General features: G+C 39.8%; 1 protein-coding gene across 4 annotated transcripts in view; it reads right to left on the bottom strand.

Moving 5' to 3' along the window:
- hipk2 (homeodomain interacting protein kinase 2) overlaps positions 1–25,916 on the bottom strand; it is an 88,996-nt gene that overhangs the window by 18,799 nt on the left and 44,281 nt on the right. For all 4 annotated transcript variants that reach the window (XM_046865110.1, XM_046865107.1, XM_046865108.1 and 1 more), the window contains exons 3-5: positions 6,589–6,712; positions 4,163–4,282; positions 1,829–1,915 (exon numbers count right to left, since the gene is read on the bottom strand). In XM_046865110.1, the coding sequence (XP_046721066.1) occupies positions 1,829–1,915; positions 4,163–4,282; positions 6,589–6,712 (331 nt within the window). The remainder of the gene's footprint in view (positions 1–1,828; positions 1,916–4,162; positions 4,283–6,588; positions 6,713–25,916) is intronic.

The following is a 25,916-nucleotide window of genomic DNA, read 5'->3' as shown; positions in this document are numbered from 1 at the left end:
CCTTGTGGAGACTTTTGGCTGGTTCCCATGAGGAAAACTGCATAAATAAAAATAATAAAAGCGACCCAGATGTTTTCTTTTGGTTGCCGATATTGACCATTGAGCTACATGAAGGTGTAGATATAGAATTAATTAAAAATTCTATGAATGGAAGGATAACAAACACACATGCGTGTGTGTGAGTGAAAGAGAGAGCGAGAGAGAGAGAGAGAGAGAGAGAGGTAGAGAGAGAGAGAGAGAGAGCGAGAGCAAGAGTAAATTAAAAATCTGTTTTGTTGAAGTGCAGAACTTGGTTCAAGCAGAGATGTAGGAGAAGCCTAGTTCACTGGGAATCTCTTTGATAGAGATAGCAGGCACATTTTTCATAAAGCATCATGATTTATCTGTGGCCCCACCCCCCCAAGGCTATCTGAAGAACCATCGGTCACGGACGCAAATCTGATTCCCCGTTCCCTTTTCTTATGCAAGCTGCCCCCCCATCAATCTGCAGCATGATAAAGGAATAATCTTCAACACACACTGAAAAATAATCAGACTGTCCTCTGCTGGGAAATAGAATGACTTTGGGAGAATCGACACACACACACATGCACATGGGAATGGAAATATGGCAGCGCAATACACATATTTCAAAGCATAAAAATACAGTGTAATGAACAGGCAGCCCTGTATGTACATAGTCCCCTGGCACAGGCAATCACATCTGCTGGTTAACGCTCGGCCAACACCGTATGCCTCCTTCATCTCGAAACATCCTGAGACATAGAAAAACCCACATGGTGCAATCTTTCCATACTCAGCACTGGTCTGCTTTTTGAGCGCTTGCAAAGACATCACAACTCTGAACTCTACATACAACAGCTCACATAAAAACTCATTGATTCATACACAAAGCGAGCAATCGCTGTGCACCTCGTAAAGGGGACACTTTTGCAGGCCTGCAGCATTATGATCAACATTCTCAGAGCAGATGTGTTTTAGACACAGTATCTCAGTATTTCCTGTCATTCTCTGGATTGAGAGCAGACTGAGCTGTTCAACTTCCTGGGCAATCATCCCAGCATTTAGACCTTCTGCAATAATCCATAATACAAACCAAGCACACAGCCCAAACAGCTCACTACTCATTTATTCTGAGCAGACCTCGAATTGCTCTGGAACCTCAACGTCTGGGCTTGAGTTTTGACTCTGTCTGTCTGTCTGTCTGTCTATATATCTATCTGGAGATCTCATCTCACATTGTGTCAAGCAGAACTAGAGCTGTCCAGGCTTCAGCGTATTCACTGGCTCAATGTAATATAAAAGAGATTTACATTACATTTGTTTTTGTTTTTGGGGTGGGTGGGTGGGGGGACCTGCACTGAGGCTTGCATCATTGTTGGAAAAGTACAAGCTGTGCTGGTAAGTCCAGGGCATGTTTGACAGCTAATGGGGTGAGCTGATTTAATTTCCAATAATGTTCAGCTATTTGCAGGGGGGAAAAAAAAGATTCACGTTGATCCATCTTACCCAATCTGGTTTGTCTTATGTCACTTCCTTCTTTCAGAGCAAATGTTTTCTCAAAGTTGTAAGAAGTGATGGCACTTTAACAGGGGAAGAACTCGGCTTCACTTATTCATAGACAAAACACTGACTGAGGGATGTGGAATTACACACAGGGGAACATATGACGTACAACGTTGGACTATTATAACAATTTATATTAGCTACCAAAACTCACCGGGGGAAAATTCAGTAATATCACTAAAGAAATGCAGATGTTGATTGTTTATTTTGTGTGACTAAGCACGTTGGCATTTTCTGCTGTATATGGGAATAACTGTATTACCTGTGCCATATCATCCAGGCAGTTGAAAATGTACTTGCGAGCCTCCTTAGACTTGATCCCTGTCTCACCCTCATGATCCTCTTGTGTCTGTGGGAAAGAAATTTATTTCATTAAGTTGCTCTTCGTCCCCATTTATTTGTAATGATTCATATATGTATTAAAATAGATATCAACAGACCATCATCAGTTTTGCTTTTGGAAGACATGAAAAGCCAAAAAAAACCTGCACCATACAGGTGGTTAAAAATTTTAGAACAGTTGCTTGGCAACTGAGAAATTATGGACACCAAGCATGGAATAACTAATAGCTAATAACTAAGGTAAATTATTTAGCTAGCTAGCACAGAGAAATAACATTTTGTATAAGGCAAAAGAAAGAGAACAGTGACAATGAAAACTAAAAGAAACCATCAAGATGATGAATATTTCCTTCAGATGTTTGTGGAAAAAAAGATAGGAAAGCATGTGAATTATGCTATAACTACACTATGTCTACTAGCAAAAAAAACCCCTCATACATGCTGCATTACAGCTGTAGAGCTATCAGAAAATGTCAACTTATAAAGTCATGAACAAGCATAAATTAGTATAGAACTGGCTTATAAACACAGTGAATATATATATAATTTGCTTGATGTGAAATTACAATTCAGCATGAGATGTCTATGCAGTTTTAATAGACTCGTGTTTTCAGCCCAGCGTGAGATCAATATATGTGCACTCAGCTAAGCAGATTGAGGCCACATGCTGCTACAGCCTTGTAGTGGACTGAAACCTGTTCAATAGTGGAAAAGCTATGCATTCACAGCTCAGAGTGTGTCCCAAAGTTCACTCAAGGCTACTCAGGAAGCAAAGGGCTTGGGTCGCAGGGGTACCAAGCGCCCTTCGCGGACTCTGGGTTTAGGGTGAGGGAGCAAAGAGTTTGAAAGAAGTTAAGGAACAACTCTGTCAGCAACATCATATGGTTCTCTGGGCTGTGTGATTGTCTTGCACTAACTGCATTCTGTTTTCACTGGGTTTCTGGGCTGTTTACCGCCAGCAAAGAAAGCAGCACGGTTTAAGACAGGGGTTTAGACAGAGATAACAGGGAAGACAAGCTGCGAGCCAACCACAGAAGAGAACACTGCTAAACTTGAGAGCTGAACTTGAAATCCTGAAAAAGATGGAGTTGTAAGCGCTATTTAGACCGGATCTGTTTTTTCATGTGGAGGTGGAGTGATTATGGGGGTATCTCTGGGACTTGAGATCCTGCTGAATCCAAAATGCAAGAATACATGCTGTCTGAACTGACATGCTGGTGAAAATTTTATTATATTCCATGGGAGGAAGAGATTTTGTGCAGTTTTCGTTTTATAAGAACAATTTAGTTAGCATGCTTTTTTTATGATCTATGGTATGGTAACTGATGTTTTTGGGTAAAGCACAGGTAAAAACTACAGTGCAACCTCAATATGCATGGGGTTACGTTCCATGACCCCTTGCAAGTAACAAAAATGTTCTTTTTTCAAGGGGACTTGTACATGTACTGTACTGTAACCTCAACAAAAGTTGTGAATTTTATTTACTTTTACTTTAAATGAATAAAACAACAATAAAATAGTTTTTCAAACATTTATATGTATTTTATTAGTACAAACTCTGTTTTACAATGTTACTCCGAACGTTCGTGCCACTCATGGCTTCTTTCGCGAGTTACTCTTAGTCCGGTTCCAAATAAAAAGTCTCTTTCAAGGAACTATCGAGGTCGCAAGTGTCAAGGTCGCGAGTATCGAGGTTCCACTGTATATACAGGTGATCAAGTCATTTAAGTCTGTGCAACAATTTATATTAATTGAGCTAACAATCCTAATTAAATTAGAATTAATAATAATTGATTAGAAATTGATTGCAAATTGAGTACAGAAAAGTGGTGTGTAAAAAAAATGGATAAATAAAAACGTGTCATAGCTGATTTTCGGTGTATTATCAAATATGGAATCATTGCCGAATTGAAATTCTAACAAATATCCTGTATAATTAAGATTCGCACCCCTTCTGTACAGCATATCTATACTTGTTATTGTCATGTTCTGCACAAAATACACAGCAGCTTGAAATTTGCTATGTGGCCTATATAGTCACCCCAGGTTTTTATGGTCATGTGACCTATACATGATTTAGGGGTTTTAGTGAGATTTAGTGAGATCACTGTCTGGCTAAAAATTTTATTTTTACTTTAATTATTGACCACATCAGGTTATTTTTTGCTATGTGCTTGTATTTAAATGTCTGATATTAAAAGGATCTCTTTGAATATGCAGGTGTACATGTGTGGGGCTGTGCATATGACCATACCTTTAATCTCCACAATGGATAGGTGGAGTCTGGGTCCCTGTTGAAGAACCTGGTAGTTTTGGTTCCTGCACTCAACAGATACTCTGCCGGCAGCCCCTGTGTTTGAGAAATGTACCGAATCTAGAAAAAATAAAATAATAAATGCATTTAAACATGCCATAAAGCATACTCAAAGCACACACAACCTGTACTCATCATTTGACAAAATCTGTACTAGTAAAGTTCACATGCCTTTCTCTCTTGGAATCACCTTTTACACTATATCTGCAGAGTAACAGCATTACACGTTGAATAAACAGCCTCTGAAAGAATGTGATCACCATCGGGTTTATTCCTTTCCCAATGTCTTTTTTATAAACAGCCTGAGAGCTGCAATTACGCAGAACGACGTCCGTACACCTGAAAGTGGTCTAAATGCGAAACGGCAGCCTGCAATAATCATCTCTATCGTGTTCGCCGTTTTCCCCACCAATCAATGTCGCTTTTCCTGAGCCTCAACTTACATTTACTCTTGAAACCTTGATCACACTGTAGGTTTGTAACCTAGGGAATATAAAAGCTTTATTTTCTATTTTTTCAATCAAATGTGGAAGATTCCCTGTCTTTTTTATGAGCATGCCTAAACCAAATGATATTTAACCAGTCATTTGTGCTGCATTTAAAATAAGCAGTGGTGCTTAGCTTGAGTGTTTACTCAACCTGAGATAGTTAGTCATAGGCTAAGCCACCCAAAGTCTAGACAAATATCACATAGCACAGGTATGTCAAAGTGGCCAAAGTTGCCTCCTAGAGCAAAGAAAAGAGTCTGTGTTCTAAAATGGCAGGAGGCAATTCAAAGTGAGCTCCAGAGCTTGTTTATGGCTGTTTTAATTTGCTTTGAGCTAGAATGTTGGCCCTAGGCCTTATTGAAACAGCCAATTTTTTTGGTTTATGTTTTAAAAGAAGACCCCACACTAGCATTCAGGAACTAGACTAATTGGCCAGGTTGTGGCATCTGTCCAGCATTACAGCGAGGTCTGAAAGCCCAAGAGCGTGCACACATACAGACACAAACACGCTGCACTTTAGGATAGCTCTGAGAACAGCAACATAGCCAGAGGTTTGTTTTGTTTTCTCTCCCTGGAGCGCAAACACTAATTGAGGGATGTATTTTTTTATAGCCATTTGCAGAAAGAGAGAGAGAGAGAGAGAGAGAGAGAGAGAGAGAGAGAGAGAGAGAGAGAGAGAGAGACCTCGCTGCAGGGCCATACTCGACACCAGATGCCAAACAGGAAATGCCATTTCTCACCCGCTCATAAACATTTCTAATGCATAATGTATTAATGCATTTTCAAATAACAACCTGTGTGTCCAAAAGCTCTACAAAGAAACAGAGGAACATGTTGTGTTTCGAATAAAAGACTAATATTTGTGTAGAATACATTTGGAATACATTGCATTTACACCACGTCTTCTCATACACCGTATTAATAAAAATATCAAACCCCATGATGTGAAAAGAGTGCATAAGCTCTGCCCACTTGGCCCAATCACATCATGCCATATATCCCTAAAATCTATGTTTCCTGATATAATCTATTTAGTTCACAATGATGTATGTTGCCTTCACTTTCTTTTACTTTCTTACATACTTTATAACGCACAAGCATTACACGCAACACATGAAAGCATACTGTATTTTAATATAGTATTTCTCAAAATAATGGAGGACTGAAAATCCCTTTTGGCGACACACATTCATGAAATATGACATGTACATTCCTACTCTGATTGGAAGCATATTACAAAGGAATGTCCAGAAATGTTTATTATTGTTTTCGTATTATATTAAAAATGTATGCTTGGAATAATTTTTTTCTATATGGAGTAAATGGACTGAGTACTGTATATTGAACAATTTACCCAGACTTTCCATGAAACAATAAATGTCTGTAAGGTAATACTTTTGAGACTTATGAAAATAGCTTCCCATGTTCATGTATATAGTTGCTGTAAAAAACTTGATCAGTAAACTTGAATTATATGTTTGTTTGTTGTTTGTTTTTTCAGGACAAATGGCAGGTATCCTTTTTTTTTTTTTTTTTTTTTTTTGCTTGATGTGACACTGTCTTTATGTTATCCTCTGAATAGTGAAAAATAAAAAATAAAATCAAGAAAATGTATGTACATATTTAGCCAAATAATTTGATAAATAAATGCACATTTTTGAAAAACAAGCAAAAAAACAAGAACCAAGAATACCAAAAAAAAAGGCAAGTAGTCTTGCCTTAAAACTCCTTATGACAAAGTAAGCAAACTTTACTTCTGGCTAAGTGAAAAGCAAACACTCATTCAACTACACTAAGTCTTTTCTTTTTTATCTTTACCAACCATTAAGCACTCATGTGCCATTACTCTGCAGGATTAAGGCCTGATAATAGTCTTACTTGATCGTACTCAGACGCGCCAGGGTAAAGCGGCCAGCCCAGAAAGAGCTCAGCGATGACGCAACCCAAGGACCACATGTCTATAGCCTCACAGAAGGGCAGGCCAAGGATGATCTCTGGAGCTCTGGAACAGACACAAACACACAGCAGCAGAAGGTCAGTAGAGGACACAGAGAGCAGTGAACAGCCAAGCACTTTATCAAGCCTTATTTCATTAGCGACAGTTTACACTTTCCAGGCAAATTCATCAGTGGTGAATTTGCAAACGCACAACATCGAGAGAATGAATTTCTCTGCAGGAATTTAATTTTGTATATTTTTGACCTATTCGCAGTAGGATTAATATCTGATAATTTACTTTCAGTCGCTTTAGATAATTCAACACCAAAACATAACCTTTGGCTAAAGTAAACGTTGCTTTTCACTCTTGTCTAAAATACAATTTCCAACATGAATGTAGATGAAATCTGAAATGGCTTATAAATCATCATATAGTATACTATAACATACCTCATATAATAATCATATATGTTGTATGTTGTGAAACCCATCAGATGACACCACATAAATGTAAATATATTTCAATTACCTAATATACAAAAGGTTTATCTGAATATTCTAAACTTGCCTAGGTTTTCTGCAGGGAAACATCACATTAGAATCTATGAATAATGTCAGGCATCAACATATTTTATGATTTTTTTCATTATGCAAATGTAATCAATACACAGCAGGTGCTTTCAGGCAATCAATCCATTGTTGACTTTTCATTTACAAATTTTCTCTTTTTAAAGGTAATCAGAATTAAAAATATTAAAACTTCAAAACACAATGTGATTGAGGTATGGTGTAGCATATTTTAGTTTTTTAAAAACATGTAAGGTGTATACATTTTATATAGTAAAAATGTTAAAGTTTCACCACAGGAACAGTTTTCCCAGCCTGTTACATATTAATGAATCCATTTTCCCATTTTCAGGTAGGGGAAATGTCAATTTTAGCTCAATATCAGACAAAAATACTCGTTGTCAATAAATAAAGCACACTCTTTCTCTACTATGGTTCATGGGATATGAATGCATAATGTAGCACTACTGCTAATGCTCACTCTGTCTGTAGAAGTATAAAAACACTGGCTCATTACTGTTTGTAGCAAATGAAAATTGCATATAGATATCGCTTTTGGGCATCCTTGAGGAGAAGGGCATTGTGGTGCACTTTAGCGCAAAGAAACTATGGAAGCAGGACCGACGACCAGGAGGCTGTATCATTTTTCTGTCGCTGAAACCTGCTAATGGGGAACTGATGCGACAAAACCTAAAACCACAATCTGTTACCTAGGAAACACAAGACTTCACTTAACATGTATACACACAATAATGATAAATGTTGGGAGCAGTTCATTTACATAAGTCTAATGTTTTTGATGGAAATGACATGAGCTGGGAAGCTGGGCAAATGTGATTTCCGTAAAACCTGTCAGGACCACGTGTGTTTCAAAACCTGGGTGAATTGTTCCACCCAGCTGTATGCGCTCTCTCCAGGGCACCGTGCTGGGAGGAGAGACGGCACTCGAGAAGGCGTGAGCCTCTGTGCCACAAGGAACAGCTGGGAATCCATCAATCACTCCTATCTCTCAGCAGATATACAGCACATAAAATATACAGGACGAGTGTGTGCTTAGGACTACAGTCGGAGTCATTGTGAAGAGGACAGTGGAGGAACATACTGTTCTGAAAGGAGAAGTTAAGGCTTGGACATGGAGTTTGTCACCCAATTGCAGTTGCCCAGCACCAGCAAAGGACAAACACACAGTCTGGCTGTATGAAATGGTCCAGGGCTTACTGCCATCACATATGCAAAAGTGTGGCTTTCCCTTCCATCTTCTCCCTCTTTCGCTCCATCTCTTGCCATCGCAAATATGCAAAACAGGCCAGCAGCTGCTAATGCCGAGCTTCTGGTGAGTGTGAACACACACACACACACACACACACACACACACACACACACACACACACACACACACATCTGCACAGCATTATCTCCCTCAGGGCCTTTGCCCAAAATGCAGAAATGATTAGTCACATATTCACTTCTACACACGGGACATGCACTGAGAATATTATGTATCTTCGACTTTTTAAAATACATTTACCTTGTGCTATACTGATGGTGGTATGAGTAATAACTACAGCTACAGCTCACTGTGTGTTAACAATAGCTGGGCTATAATAAGCTTTTTTTTTTGCTAAAAATTATTCTAAAATCATAAGACATTTCTTTGCACCTTTGTATTGTTCTATCCACAAAGCAGCCAAATTGGACATAAATCTAAAATAAATCGGCAAAAGCATAAATCGTTTAATCAGTCTAAGACGGTTCCTAGAATCAAATGGCTGAATATGATTTTGCAATATACACACATCGGAGTTTAATGATTGTGTGATTTAATTTGAATTCTCACACACACACACACACACACACACACACACACACACACACACACACACACACACACACACACACCTGTTACTTTACAAAACCCCCCTTGCACAAGGAAATCTTACCAAATCCTCCACTACTCTACATTTTGCCTTTCACAGATGTGTTCAGGGCAAAAAGCACTATATGCAGACTACAACACAGCTGAAGCGAAACCACATCGCTGAACTGTGCCGAAGCAAGACAGAACAATTCCGAGGACATTCTTTCAAACTTTTAGCTGGTCTCCTGTAAAGCAAAAGCACTGTTTATAATCTCAGTGCTGATTCACACATTCTTTACATGAGCACTGGCTTCCGGCTTTAACAAGAGCAAAAATATTCTACCTGCAGCTTTTATATCTCAGTGGTTTTAGTCACATTTTCAGTTTTAAAATGCGGTTGTCATATGTGGGACTGTAATTTGGCTTTGCTGCTTAAAGCAAATGTAATGACAGGTGAAAAATTCGAAAATAAAATGGTAATTTGACAATGCTCATAAAATAGACTGTTCTCCTTATATACTGAACTGAATTAAACAAATTTGATTTCTGTCAATCAGTCAATCTTGTGGCAGACCTGCAATCTGCCCATCATAATAGGGAAACTATCATCTCTGTGAATATAGCCATGGTATGGTAGATTGAGATCAGACTGACGGTTTGAGTATTTTAGAATCTTCTGATCTCCTGGGATTTCCTCAGCCAGCAGAGTTTACACAGAATGGTGTAGAGGCACATGCAACAACCAGCCTGGTTTGGGCTGACAGTAATGCAAAGTAACTCAAATAACCACTTTTTACAAACATGCTGAAAAGAAAAGCATCTCAGATGCAACCTTAAAAGGATGGGGTTACAATAGGAGAAGACTTCTACTTCAGTCACCTCAAAAATGGAATCTGTGGCTACAGTAAAAACTGGTTCATTAAAAGTGGCAGTTGAAGATTGAAAAAGAAGCAACGTTTTTCCTGCATTTTCTTCATCATTCTTCCCTTGATATGATACCACTTAGACAGTGTAATGTCACAGGAAACGCAAGGACTTCCACCAACAGAGGACATAACAATCTCCATAATTCTTACACAGTAATTCTTTACAACAGGTTTTTAAAAAATGTTTAAGAAAGTCTATTATTACATTTAGCGCATCCATCTCCACAAACACAATTGCTATTTGGAGCTCTGACATCATGCTCTGTGGGCATGTCAGGATGCATCCATCACTGTTGACCTTCAGTACGGACAGCTACGGAATGCTCATCGCTTGATGGCGTACCATGCGGACACATGATTTTTCCCACTCATTTCCTCTTGTACAGCCCTCAGAGCCTTTCATCTACAAACGTGACATCCATTCTTTCATTTATGCTTTACTGATTTAGATAATGTTGAATGTCTTCATGATGTACGTAAAGAGGCCTACAGTATAAATCATAGCGTGCGAGAGTCTTGGAGAGATGATGTCCACACCAAAATAGGTTGAAGTGCAGGACAGGTTTGTATGCTCACCTGCATTTTTACCTGACTCACTCCACTTTCTACACTTTCTCTACTACACTAGCAGATAGATAGATAGATAGATAGATAGATAGATAGATAGATAGATAGATAGATAGATAGATAGATAGATAGATAGATAGATAGATAGATAGGAAGACAGACAGACAGACAGACAGACAGTTAGTCAGTCAGTCTTTGTCCATCTGTACTTCTACTCCATCTATGAATACTGTATTTCTGTCTCAAATTTATCAGCAGACCCATTTCTCTCTCTCTCTCTCTCTCTCTCTCTCTCTCTCTCTCTCTCTCTCTCTGAGATCATGTTTAATATTTATGGCATCATGGCTGGGCGAGCTAAGGCCAAAGCTGCCTGTGTGCCTTTTTAATAAACAATGTGAGCAAGGTGATGCCCAAACTATACAGAGATTGAGAGAGTGAGTAAGAGAGAAAAAGAGACAGAGAGAGAGAAAGTAAAACAGATCGAGGGACAGAAGGACTAAAAAATGGAAAGCAAGAATGACAGACAGATGGTGGAAGGAAAAACGAGGACAAAAACAGAGTAAGGGTGATGTGAAAGGGAAGGACACAGAGACAGCTTAAGTCAGCTTATCCCACAGCGAGAGCTAAGGGCTTGTCCACCGAGTCCTCCTGATGAAAGCTATTTAAATTTATCTGAATGCAAGAGACGGGCTGTCTCTGCAAAGCACACCCCGCAAACTTTTGTAAAGGAGCTCGGATATCCTCCCATTGTGGGCACGCGCTTTCATTTCAAGGTCTCGAGAGCATCTTCCTCTGTGTGTGCACCGAACGCAGAGGAAAACGCTGACGATGCTGTCACTTTCTCAGCTCCTTCCCTTCTGTCATTAGCATTCCCAGGACAGTGAAAGAGGGAAAGATAGAGTGAGAGAGGGAATGGTGACCTCTTCACTAAGAGGGTGACTATACACTATACAGTGCTTTATATATACTATATCATTGACTATATCTGATTAATTGCAGTGTTATTACATTTCCCTGGAGATGTTAAATGATCTGATGGATTCAACCGCAGCCCTGAGTTGTCACACTGTGCTGAATACTGTGGATTCTGTAAATATTCAAACACAAAAGCCATATGTTTGCACACGCCCACACTCTAACCTTCATCCTCATCTCTCATTGCTGCTTTTGTGTGTCAGTCGGGAAAAGGATACGTCAGAGAGGCACAAGGCCATGCTCAGCCCATAGATCACACAGGCGTACATTAGCCTTGCTAACCAAACAAAGAGAGGCAGGCAAGCCGTCTCTGCACTGTAATCACCTCTTCCTCTGCTCCTCATTATTCCCCCGCACAATCACTCCAGCCTTATCCATAATCCAGCTCATTTCCAACATTACACTACCACCATACTGCCCCACACCCCAGAGAGAACGAGAGCACGCGAGAGAGAGAGAGAGAGAGAGAGAGAGAGAGAGAGAGTGTGAGAGTGAGCGAGAGAGAGAGAAAGAGAGACAGACAGGCAAACAGATATGATAGATAGATAGATAGATAGATAGATAGATAGATAGATAGATAGATAGATAGATAGATAGATAGATAGATAGATAGATAGATACATAGATACATACATAGATTACAGAAAGGCTGAAAAGTGCAGAAAGCAGTGAAAGAGGAAGAGAGAGAAAGAGGGTCAGGCCATCAGACTGACAGACAGACAGAAACTGTGTCTGCCTCTTACCCAGTGCTGCTTATCTTTCTTTGCTATCTGTCCTGCTTTAAAGCTGCATGCTGTCTTTCCCTCTGTCTCACCTCGCTCTTCTACTACGCTAGCATGCAGCACTAAGGCCATGTGTTTTTCTGTTCCACCAGCATTACACATACTACCAGGATTTCCGAGCACAGATGGCTGTCATAATAGATCTGGCTTTAACCATAGCACAACCGTCCTGCGAGCAGGCCGCTACACTGGCGCTACATTAATGGCCTTAGAGGTTTATCTGTGAGTGAAGTCTGGCGCTGAGAGGCTGCTGTGCTGACGTCAGCCTGAACCACGTTGCTACGAACATATATATTAAAAAAGAGAGAAAGACAGAGACAGAGCCAGAGACAGAGAAGAAACAGTGTCCTGGCAGTATGACCCTCCTCTCTCTTCACTGTGGCGCCCGTCTGCCAGGGAGTCTCCAGGGGGCTTTGTCATCCATGATCCCAACACACACACACACACACACACACACACACACACACACACACACACACACACACAAACAGCTTCTCTGTTTCCCCTGCTCCCTTGCTCCATCACCTTCTCAAAAAGACTTTGCAAATATGTGGGTCGCGTCAAGTGCTCTCTGCTTCATGAAAGATCCACAGATAGAAAAAACCCTCTGTCACTCACAACCCCACAATCTGGACAGGAATTAAGACAAAATTTTAATTCTCCACCAGCACAAATGAACATCTAACTGGGGCTAAAGGTTGTTTAAAGCTAGCCACAATAACCAAAATAACATTTACCAGTTAATGCTAGCTAACAAGTTAGCTAACGAGTGTCTGAGTAAGCTAGTGGTTAATGTTAGTGAGTTAAGTGGAGTTAGATTAGTTATATATTAAGTAACCTAAACTGTTAGCTCATTCGAAATTTGGTTAGCTAAACCATATACAGTAGCATGTTTAGCAGGTGCCTCACTGCTCCCGTAGTTGCATAAGTATCTTTTAAAAAGATGGGCTTTTAAAAACTAGCTTTTTATCCTGTCTAATGTTATGTCAGTAACACAACATCATAGTTTTATTTGAAAAGATGTTGTTTGTGTAAGAAATCTGCTTGAAACTCCTGCTGGCAATATTCTCATCCAGCAATATTGTCTATGACCTAGGATATATGTCTACATTACAAGCGAACAACAGTCATATGTGTCATAACTGACATTGTTAAAGAAAATAAGAACAGAAAATTGTTCAGCATGGCACCGTAAAGATTTCTTTCCGATGAAATTATGTGTGTGTAGCAGCAGCAGAATGAACAAGTAAAGAAAATGAATAGAATATAGTGTATAATAAGTGAATTACTCAATACAGTGTGATTTATAGAGCTGCTGCCCAGTGCTGGTATAAAGCTCAGGGCTCAGCTCAGGTCTGGAGGGCACTTGTGTGTGTGTGTGTGTGTGTGTGTGTGTGTGTGTGTGTGTGTGTGTGTGTGTGTGTGTGTGTGTGTGTCTAAGATGCTGTGGATGTGCTAAAGCTGCAGACACTAGAGAGCCATGTGAAAGGCAACACTGATGAGGGCAGCACAGGGCTCTGGAAAAGAAACCCCCCACCATCCAACCACCACCATCACCATCACCCCCACCCGCGGCAAAGCAATATGAGCCATTCAATATCCCCAGCCTTCAGTTTTCCCTGTTTCTGCATCAGAGATTGAGAATGGAGGTGCTCTTTCTACAGCTGATAAATCTATAACACTGTTCACCCCTGGTCACACACATACCTTACTCCCCCTTGGCATCTTAAACAACCTCTCTTACTTTATCTCTCCTTTTCTCTCTTGCTTATTCAAGTCCTTCCTCCCCTATAGCCTTATAGCTCATCTATATCCTTCTGGCTTTTAAAACCCACACCCCCTGTATGTTCTGTAAAGGTTTAATCAGATTGTGTTGTGTGCCATGCAGCCCAAGGCTGCTTCTGTGTTCAAAGGAAGATGTGAGCAATCACAACAAAGGTAGATCTATAAATTGTCACCAAAAATGTAAGTGGAGCACACAACAGTGGACAAGATGAAGTATAGTGCTAACAACCAAAAAAACAAAAGATTTTAGTCATAAACCAGAGTCATGTGCTTGAGTTACATGTGCAGGTGGACCAACATCTGCACTATACATAGTGCATATCTATAAAAACACATTCCCTCTGTGGAATTTCTTTTTTCATTCAACAGCACTAACAACTGGCCACCGGCAACCAAAGACACAAAATCGCTGCAGTCCGAGTTCCTGGACCAAGACAAACACAATTAAAGCCTGCTGCTCCCCATGACCGGCTTTTAACAGTGCAGAGAATATGCACACAGCAAACATGCTCAGCTCCCGAGCATTATCATTCCTCCCCCCCGCTGCTCATGCATTGGAAATAACCACACAGTCCTGCGCTCTTCTCCCGTGCGCTGCCGTGAATGGAAACGGACTTCTTCATTAATAATCAGTCAAAATGACAGGTGATTAATTTAGCACTGCATATGCACCCTGCAGCCGTTCAAAGCTACAGGCGTACTTAATCACCTCTCCAAAACAATGGCTCCACATTTTTTCCTCTATGCCCACCAATAGGGCATAATTCTGCCCCTCTTTCACTTTGCCTCCATTAAGAAAAAATTGGCAACCTTAATCTTGCTGCTGTTGTCATTCAAGGTGAAAAAATATGCTGAAAACAATATAATAGGGAAAAGAATAATGAAATATGGTGATGGTGTGAAACAAAATATTGATTCGGTTGGTGCTGGAGGTGCTGTGGAGACATCAGCTAGAAATTGACACACTGCGAGAGCAAGATGGAACTGGCAGCTCAGTCAGAACTAATGATACTGTAAGCACTAACACAGACAGAATAATTTTCAATGGTGAATGTATATAAACGTACATTCTAGCATTATTTAGCATTATTTGCTTTAACATTAGTTAGTCGAAGTCTCCTAAATATATTGAACCATATTGTTGAAATGGCTTATTACAATCATGAAATGTTGTGATAAAAAAATCACAAATTATATTCAATTTAGCAGCATTACCTTATACAATATATATATATATATATATATATATATATATATATATATATATATATATATATATATATATATATATACAGTGGGAGAAATAATTATTTGATCCCCTGCTGATTTTGTGAGTTACCATATTTCTTCCATTTTCAAATTATCACACCGACAGTGGTCTCTTTCTCACCAAGCTTCTTGCTGATGGTCTTGTAGCCCATTCCAGCTTTGTGCAGGTTTACAATCTTGTCCCTGACCTCCTTTGACAGCTCTTGAGTTTTTCCCATGGTGGTGAAGAGGTTTGAATGGACAAGGTTGATTCTGTGATGGGTGTCTTTCATATACATACCGAGTTGATATTAGGAGTACTTTCCTAAAGGGACATGGCTAATATGGGTGTGTGAGAGTGTCAGAATTCTTGCTGGCTGGTACGGGATCATATACTTATTCCACTCGATCAAATACAAATTCAATTTTAACCTTTCTTAAATTTTTTTCATGGATTTTTTATATTCTGTCTCTCTCTGTGTAAAATAAACCTACCAGAAAAAAATCTAGACTGTTAATTTCTTTGTAAGGGGGTAAACTCACAAAATCAGCAGGGGATCAAATAATTATTTCCCCCACTCTATATTGAATATTAATATGGGATTCAGCCTCAATAAATGTTGAAAAAAAATTTAACTCTTTTATAAAATCTAGCTTACTGTTAGTAAGTGAAACATAAACCTTAATAATAAAATTTGTGATGTTTATAATATGAATGCCTGGTACACTGCTACTCCTAACCTTCATTCTGTATTTGGATGTATATGCTCATTCATGTTTCATTACATATGAATGCAAAACCTTTTGGGCAAACATGAATCGGATGCAATTTTGCAAGAAATAGACATTCCTAATGAACAGTCAGAACTGGAGAGAAGGTGCAGCGTGCTAATGAAGTGTGGTAGTGTGTAACTGCAGATACAGGGTCAGATTCAGTGAAGCTAGAGATACATTATCATGACTGTGTGCAGATGTCAGAGAAGGGGGGAGAGAAAGAAAGAGAGAGAAATATGATGTGAAATATTGGAGTGATGTATTAATGTGGGCACAAACAATAAAACCAAATGCACCTGGCTACTTTTCCCTGCATTCCACAAATACCCCCAATACACTTACAATAAATAATGCAAATAATTTATGTTACAGCACCAAAATATTATTCTAAACGTAGAAATACTGCTTCATAGTTTTTAAAACAGTAACACACACTTTCTTATACAAATCCATGGTGTTTACAGCCGACATGGTGGTTGGCTGCACAGGTGTCCTGCAGCAGACACACCCTCTCTCTCTATCTCTCTCTCTCTCTCTCTCTCTCTTTTCTTTCTTTCTCTCTCTCTCTCTCTCTCTCTCTCTCTCTCTCACACACACACACACACACACACACACACACACACACACACACACACACACTCTGTCTTGTGTATGACAGATATGCAATATAACTGGCTTTTCCTCTCCCACACACTGCCAAGTATCTGCAAACACCTGCGCAGCACACATGCACGTTTATCAGCCAAGCAAGTTCATAAAAAGTGGGCAAAATAATACCTCTTCTATCACTCTGATAACACTGTAACACCGCCTTGTGTACCTAAAGACTTATCTGAGGCTCTTGGGGAAGTAAAAGCATAAAAACAGTAAAAAGAAAGATGTAAGCTATGCATCTGTGTATTCTAATATCCTTGGATACGTGATTTGATGTGAGAGGGGAATGCAATAGCTCTGAATATGTGTTTATGGCCTGAGGGAAGGGTAAGGGACTGAATGAGCAGGCAATGACAAAGCCCAGCTGGGAAGGCATCTCTCTCTCTCACACACACACACACACACACACACACACACACACACACACACACACAAAGAAACATGCTACAAGTATCTGTTGTTGTAACTGGCTTCCTGGAATAGATGTCACATCACCTGGACAGAGATCAAGTGCAACTGTAACTATGTCCACAATTACACACAACACTACACATTGTCTGACATGAAAGTCATGCAGTATTTACAACACCACTGGTTCTTTCCTGAAATGAGAACTAAACAGACAGTTAATGAATTATTTGTCAGAACACACTCAAGGTCAGTAAAGAGGAAATGAAAAACATGGGCATATTTCACACAAAAAAAAACCAAAACAAAAAAAAAAGCCCCAACCAAGTCATATGATCAATAGTTTGATGTGTGAATCTTTGTCATCTCCACAGCTTTGTCAAACAAATGTCATCATACAACGAGTCATCAAACAGACAAGCGAAGAATGCGATGACTGAGAAACAAACGAAGCATATGTACAGTGCAGCTGCTTCGCCTTTTTACTTTCCCCTTTTCTGTCTTTTCACTCAGTCATTTTTTGGCTCAAGAATCCTTTGTTAAATGATTCATTTCATCAGTAAGTAATTCAATTACAATTGTTCCACATGCAAGAAGTACCTTTGTGAAAGCCATGTGGGTGATTTCAGCCCTGAATCAGTATCTATGACATCAGGACAGAGCAATGAACCGAAACCTTTAGGGGAACTGAAAAGTTCTACCCAAAACAATATTAAAAAAGTTTGTGTTCTGTGTTTCTCCCACACTGAGGAACTGTAAACATATCTAAAGTAACAGAAAAAAATGAAATATCAACATTTCACTATATGGTGAGGAAGTTAGGGTCCGTTCTTTATTGATGTACTTTGCTGCCTGGATATGTTGGTACATTATTGTACCTGGGTGGGTGAGTAAAGTTGTCACTTCTCCAGGGTTTCCTGGATGCGATCATTATCTCAAGATACTGATTTTTTTATATGTGAGTTCTCTAGTTTTCTCCCACCTTCCAAAACATGGAATGGGTATGCTAAATTGCCCCAACATGTAAATATGCATGTGCCCTGGTGTTTTTCTACCACATGTCCAATGGTATGGGTACACCATGATCATGCACAAGAAAAAAATTGCTTTCTGGATTGATTGAATGAATGAATGAATGAATGAATGAATGAATGAATGAATGAATGAATGAATGAATGAATGAATGCTTTCTCACTCCTTACGGCAGCTGTCACATGCACACAAAGCACTATTCCGTGAGTCAAGAACTTTTTGTTCTTTACACAATGAGTGCCATGACATTAAGAATTGTACCAAATTCACTCCTGGGACATTTTTGACCACTGGTTTGTGTCAATAGAAAAGCGTCATGGCAACATGCCTCTGATATAAAACAAGCTTTAGTAATTGAAGGCTGTGGAAAGTGGCAGTTTGGTCTGTGATTCTGTGAAGCTTACAACAAATCAGCAACATTCAAGAGTGTAAAATCAATTCTAATAGTAATAATTCTGCAGAAAACAAAACAAAAAAAAAATACTCAGTAACTGAAAAGGTTCCTGGAACTTCACTCCCACAGACTAAAACCAGACCTGGATACTCCACTTAAAAAAATAAACTTCCTGAAAACTTTCCCAAAAAGGTTCTTATAATGGAAACATCATTTATCTGTCCTGTTCACTCCCATCCTTCCGTCGTCTTTCCTCTATAGTATTGGGAGCACGTCTAGGCGCTCCCACCTGCCACAGTCATACAGAAACACACACGATACATACACATGACAGAGAATCTAAGAAAATTCTTGTGACAGTTAATGGTGCAAGTTGGTTCTTGGTGAAATGTCCAGTGGGATTTCCAGAAGTGGTGAGACATGCTGTTTCCACACACCAAACCTCCAGACAGGACAGGCCTGAACACCACACACACACACACATGCCAAGTGTGAAAGTAAGAGACAAGCTTTGTATTATAGGCGAAAATGAAGTTAATGGGCTTAAGAGGAAATGAAAATGAAATTACCTACATCTTAGCATAATTCGAATTAACAGCGATTACATTTATTTCATTATCACTGCTGCAGCATCGGTATACATGTCAATTCTGTCCCTTTAAATCCAGACAATCAGTTCTGTTGGACGCTGTTGGATCTAATTCCTTTCAGTATTTAAGCTGATCAAGAGTGAGAGCAGTAAGAAGCTCTGAAGAACGAAGGTGTCTGAAGCGTACAGAATTGTTTTAAAGAAAGTACAGGACAGACAAACAGCGAGAGAGAGAGAGAGAGAGAGAGAGAGAGAGAGAGAGAGAGAGAGAGAGAGAGAGAGAGAGAGAGAAAACAAAAAGCAGAAAGAGTAAGGGGACCTGTAGTGCATGAAGAGAGTGAGACATGGCTGTGAGGAACAGAAAGGAGGATGAGGGGAGATAAAGGGGTAAAAGGAGGTGGAGACAGAAAAGGCTATACAGTGTTTGCTATGCTGCTGAAGCTCGTCTCTGACCTCCAAAATTACATAAGCCAAAGGGAGAGAGAGAAGAGAGAGAGAGAGAGAGAGAGAGAGAGAGAGAGAGAGAGAGAGAGAGAGAGAGAGAGAGAGAGAGAGAGAGAGAGAGAGAGAGAGTTGTCAGAAAAGTAAAACTGAGATACAGTGGAAGAGCATAGAGGGTAATTAGAGAGAGAGAGAGAGAGAGAGAGAGAGAGAGAGAGAGAGAGAGAGAGAGAGAGAGAGAGAGAGAGAGAGAGAGAGAGAGAGAGACAGAAGCTTAAAAGAAGGGGCAGTGAGAAAGAGAGCAAACTGGCCCCAACACAGGAAATGAGATGGTCATACTCCCTCCTGAGGGCAGGAAAGGGGTGCCAAGAGCACAGCTGCATCTCCTCTCTGCCCCTCTACCTCCCTCCATCTCTTCACCCCTCCCTTGCTCCCTCCTGCTCTGTCTCTCTCTCTCCCAGCTGTGGACCAGCTTAGTCACAGAAGCCAGGCAGAGAACAGGAGCATTCACAGATCCAACGTCGCTCTCTCTCTCTCTCTCTCTCTCTCTCTCTCTCTCTCTCTCTTACCCCCTCTCCTCTTTATATTCTTTTAAACATCACATTCTCTGAAGGCAATGTCTGTAGATCCAGCAATAAACCCATTCCCTGGGTTATAAATTAAAAGAGGCAGTAGCCAGCAGCTGGCATACTTCAGCCTTAAACACTCTCCTAAACACGCTGCAAGAGACCTTATATTACAGGCCAAGAGTCTTATCACTGGAAAAAAAAGAGTTTAATGTACTAGAAGTACCTCCCAAAACATATACACCCCACCTCTCCACCCACACAACACATTCTACCCACTCCCTCAGACGTCTGCTTTTTTTTTAATTGAGCAGCTTAAACCTAATCATAATCATAGAAGCTATCATTTACACAGCTATCAATCAGCAGAGAGAGCAGCTCCCTCTCAGTGATATAATAAGTCAGACTGATTACCTTGCATGGTCCCTTAGAGGAAATCAAATCCCTTTACACCTCCCCACACACACACACACACCCTCCCACACGCCTCTATGCCCCTTTCCTCCCTACTCACACCACTATCTTTTCATGCCAGCCAAGACTTCTTCGTTGTTTATGCTTCCAAACCTTTCCCTCCCCCCCAAAAAAACATGGCTCCTATTTCCGTGTCCTCCAGATACTCATGAACTCTCCCACCTTCCTCTGGTCCTTTCCTCTTTACTTTCAAACTGCTCTTCCATTAGAAATCTTTCTACACCTTCGAACCCCAACACCCCCCTCTTTACTGAGCTGTAAAACCTGAGTATGTGTGTGTAGTCATGTGAGGAAAGGACATAACCTAGAAAAACCACACACGTCTTTCACGTTACAGCACGACATTCTTCTGCTGCCTCACATGTAGATTTGTACAGCATAAGCACACATTCGTTCACATGGACAAACTTGTGAATCAGAATTAGAATGGAAAACAAGTAATTGCAGAAAAAAAGACCTCGAATTCCATTCAAATTATATAAACAGAAATCTTATGGCAGCTCAGAGTTTGAGATGATGATGATGACACAATGTTGATGTTTCTTAATATGGCGGAACCCACACGTATTAAAACAGCGAACAAAGCTAAGCTTAATTGCAGTCTAATTTTAGCTGCCCAGAGACTTTCTTTAAGTAATGTACCAAATGATCTAAAAGAAATGTTAATATTCTATTAAAAATACATTTAATTTTGGCTTTCATTCTTCCTTTGCATTGTATGTATACAAGAATACTAAAGACAGCCATACGCTAACTCTTTTATAAGCACTATGTCGGTTGTGTGTCTTCCTTTGAGCACAGGTGAGGACTTCGAGTTGCACACAGTAGAGTTGAAGCTGGAGGCAGTGGAGAAGCAGATCCGCGACCCACATTTGAAGCAGGCCTGGCTAAGATAGCTGAAGCTGCACTGGAATCATCCTGGGAGGACGCTAATTCGTCGTAGGTAAATTCACGGGTGGAGTTTAATACTCCCACCACCTCGACTCCGTGTGTTTCTCCGTCAAGGGCGTCTCCCCCTCCAGAGCCACCGGCCTTCGAGATCTCAACTCAGAACTGCTTCGACCGTCTCCGTAAGGTACACACTCACTGTTTTCCTGGTGCTCGTGCTCTCGGCATCGCTGCGCAGGTACCCGCAATCCTGAACAAAAACTTTGGGGCTGTTCATGCTGGATTGAACGACACCAGGCTGAGGCAAACGGAGATCATGAGGAGGGACTTCAGGATTCTGGTTGAGGCCATACGCAGCACATCGCCCACGATGAGGATCATAGTGTCAGGACTAAATGGCTATAGTCATGGTGTCGAGAACACAAACCACCTTTTTTGATAATTGAAATGCTTTCTGGGAGCGTCCTAGGTTTTTCCACCCTGATGGCCTTCACCCCAGCAGAATTGGCATGTCTATTCCCTATATAGTAAGATCATAGAATAAATACACTACAAGTTCCAGAAATAATCAAATTACAGTTAAAACAGGAAAAGGTCAAATGAGCAAACACAAAAAAGTTCTCAAGTTTGGACTTCTAAACATTAGATCACTTGCACCCAAAGCACTTATTGTAAACAAAATCACTACAGATAATAATCCCGATGCACTCTGTCTCACCAAAACCTGGATTAAACCAAAGGATTACATTGGTCTAAATAAGTCTATACAGGTACCGTCAGGATATGCAGATAAGCATGAGCCCTTTTAGACTGTTCGTGGGGGTGGTATAGCAACTATTTATAGTGCCCTTCTTAATGTTAATCAGAGATTAGGATTCAAGTTTAAATAATTTGAAGTGCTTGTTCTTAATGTTGTACTTTCAGACATACTTAGAAAACCCCTACTATCTCTTGCTCTGGCTACTGTGTATAGACCCCCAGGGCCCTACGTTGATTTTCTTCAAAAGATTGCTCATTTTCTTTCAGACCTCTTGGTCAATTTTGATAAAGTGCTGCTTGTAGGAAATTCTAATATTCACGTAGATGATGCAAATGATGCCCTAGGACTATTATTTGTGGACTTACTAAACTCCTTTAGGGTTAAACAAAACATCACTAGACTGACTCATCGTTTTAATCACACACTAGACTTAATATCCCATGGAGCAGACGTCACTGATTTTGATATTTTACCTCAGAGTGATGATACACAGACCATTACCTCATATTGTACACACTACCGGTAGAGCATAGTAGCTGTGTTATAGACTTGGTGAGACTTTTGTTACGATCAGCAAAAACAGAAACATTAGTAACCTGCCTGATCTGTATCAACATCTTAATAAACCCCTAAATGCTAATGATCTTGACAAAATCTGATTAAAATAGGTTAGAAAAAAAAACACCTGCACCATGGTATAATAGTCATACTCATGCCCTTAAGAGAGCAACCCGTAATCTGGAGAGAAAATACAGAAAAACTAAATTAGAGGTTTTTGGAATTGCGTACAAAGACAGAATGCTCAGCTACAGACAGGCGCTAAATGCTGCAAGGGCTGAGCAAACTCATAGAAAACAACCAAAAAAATCCCAGGCTACTTTTTAGTACAGTGGCTTTATTAACAACAGGTATCTGAAAAGAGTATTCCAGCACAGTTTAGTAGTGAGGATTTAACGCATTTTTTCACTGAAAAAATGTAAAGTATTAGAAACACAATCGTGGAGGTCCAACCTCAAAATCTCGTGATCCAGTCTCATCTACAGCTCCACAATTACAATTACAATGCTTTAGGAGTATAGGTCAGGAAAAGCTGAATGATCTTATCACCAAACCCAAATCAACATGTTTGTTAGATATTTCTTCTTATTTTCTTCCATATTATTAGCACCTCACTATCTTTAGGTTACGTCCCTAAACCCATTAAGTTGGCAGTTATTAAGAAACCTAATTTGGATCCAAATGAAATATCAAATTACAGACCCATTTCAAACCTTCCAGTTATGTCTGAGATATTGGATTTAGAAAAGATTGTGTCTATTCTGTTATGTTCCTTCTTACAACAAAACAATATCTTTGAAGAATTTCAGTTAAGTTTTAGGTCCCATCATAACACAAAAACTACACTAGTTAAACTCACAAATTACCTGTTTTTAGCTTCAGACCAAGGCTACATCTATTTGTTAGTTTTACTAGATCTTAGTGCTGCATTCGCCAATATAGATCATAACTTTCTCCTGGACAGCTTACAAAATGACATAGGCATTCAGGGACAGGCATAAAGTTTGTTTAATTCCTACCTGTCTGATTGTTACCATTTTGTAGATTTAAATACAGAACTATCCAGGCTAATGCAAGTGAATTATGGGGTGCCACAAGGTTCAGTTAATCAGACCCTACTTTTCAAAATATACATGCTTCCCTTTATTAAATATTATTAGAAGGAATGGGATTAGCTTCCACTGTTATGCTGAAGATACCCAGCTGTATATCTCATCAAAACCAGATTAAACATCTCAATTGGCTAGGTTAACTGTGTGTGTTAAAGAATTAAAAGTTTCAATGACAACTTTTTATTATTAAATTCTGATAGGACAGAGATTTTGCTTATCGGCCTAAAAAACCGTACACAGAAGCACCAGCAATTCAACTTGCATTTAAAAGGATGTACTGTAACTATTAATTCAACAATAAAAGACCTGGAAGTTATTTTCATCCACCTTAGAAATACTGCTAAGCTAAGAAGCATGTTGACTATATCTGGTGCAGAGAAGCTCGTCCATGCATTCATGACCTCCAGACTGGACTATTGTAATGCATTACTAGGTAGTTGTTATGCATCATTAATAAACAAGCTACAGTTAGTCCAGAATGCAGCAGCCACAGTTCTCACAAAGTCGAGAAAATATGACAATATAACCCAGATCTTATCATCCCTGCACTAGCGACCTGTTAAGTTTCGAATCAACTACAAACTATTGCTACTTACTTACAAAGCCCTAAATGTTTTGGCTCCCATGTATCTATTCAGTCTTCTAGCCTGCTACAATCTGTCATGCTCTTTGAGATCTCAAAATTCCGGACTTCCAGTAGTTTCTAGAAAAGCAAAGTCAACTAGAGCATTCCTACATTTAGCTCCCAAACTTTGGAATAGTCTTCCTGACTTTTCCAGTTTAAAACGCAGATTAAATGCGTATTGTTTTAGCGAGGCCTACACATAACACATATCACATATCATAACATTGTGTTCAGTACATCTGATCAAACACATTATCAATTTGTGCTTGTTAATATTATGAACAGCAACTACGCAAATTCCTCTTCACTAACTCTCTTTCTCTACCCATCATGAGGTTGCACCAGCTCCAATCGCGTACCACCTCATGAAGGTTATGGACCTTCTAAATGAAGATGCCGACCCCGCAAACATCATGAACCATTTAGACATTCACTTATATTAAATATATTTTTGAGGCTATAATTCTCACGTTCTGTATAATAAATAAACTTGAACTTGAACTTCAGCATTGTCACATTCACACAATCGCAAAAGGTCTGTCATGCAATTAACGTGTCATATCAACATTTCAGTCTGTTCAATTATGTTAATTAACTAAAAAAGCCAGAAGAATGCTGCATAGGATACAGTTTCAATTAACTGGCATATGTTATATGTAATCAACCCACACTGACGAGGAAGAAATGTCTTTTCAGATGATATTTGAAGATGCGATGTCCCGGGATAAATCAGCAAACACTTTATGATTACATTCTAGTCACATTCAATGGAAAAAGCCCCCGAAATGTAAGCCTCTATATTTGGGGCGGACACACACATGCAGCACACACCCCACGTTGAAATACAGAGAGCTTCCCCCAGAGAGCTCTCCCACATGCCATTTGGAATTAATTCCACAGAGCAGGTCTTTCACTGCTGTGAGGAAGATGGGGAACTCATTACAGCATTCCTTTCCTCTTTCTTTGAAATATAGATCAGGAGCCATAGCACAGAGGGGAGAGATAGACATGGAGAGATTTAAAAAGTGCTCGATTTAAGCACTTAAGTTGGAATTTCAAGCCCTTGTGTGTGTGTGTGTGTGTGTGTGTGTGTGTGTGTGTGTGTGTGTGTATGTGCGCAATGGCAGTGCTTTCTAAAAGCATACGTGTATGAAGGTGTAGCAGGAGAGCGTACGTGAGGTGATGGTACGTCGCAATGCAATTAAAATTGATGTGTAAGAGGAAACGTGACTACAGCAGGTGCTGTCCCGGTCTCTCTACTTCCTCTCTCACAGGAGTGTGAACC

The sequence above is a fragment of the Silurus meridionalis genome, chromosome 13 (genome assembly GCF_014805685.1).
Source record: "Silurus meridionalis isolate SWU-2019-XX chromosome 13, ASM1480568v1, whole genome shotgun sequence".
In the NCBI taxonomy this organism is placed as follows: domain Eukaryota; kingdom Metazoa; phylum Chordata; class Actinopteri; order Siluriformes; family Siluridae; genus Silurus; species Silurus meridionalis.
Note: the sequence above shows the minus strand (reverse complement) of the source record. Positions and strands in the feature narration are given on the sequence as shown.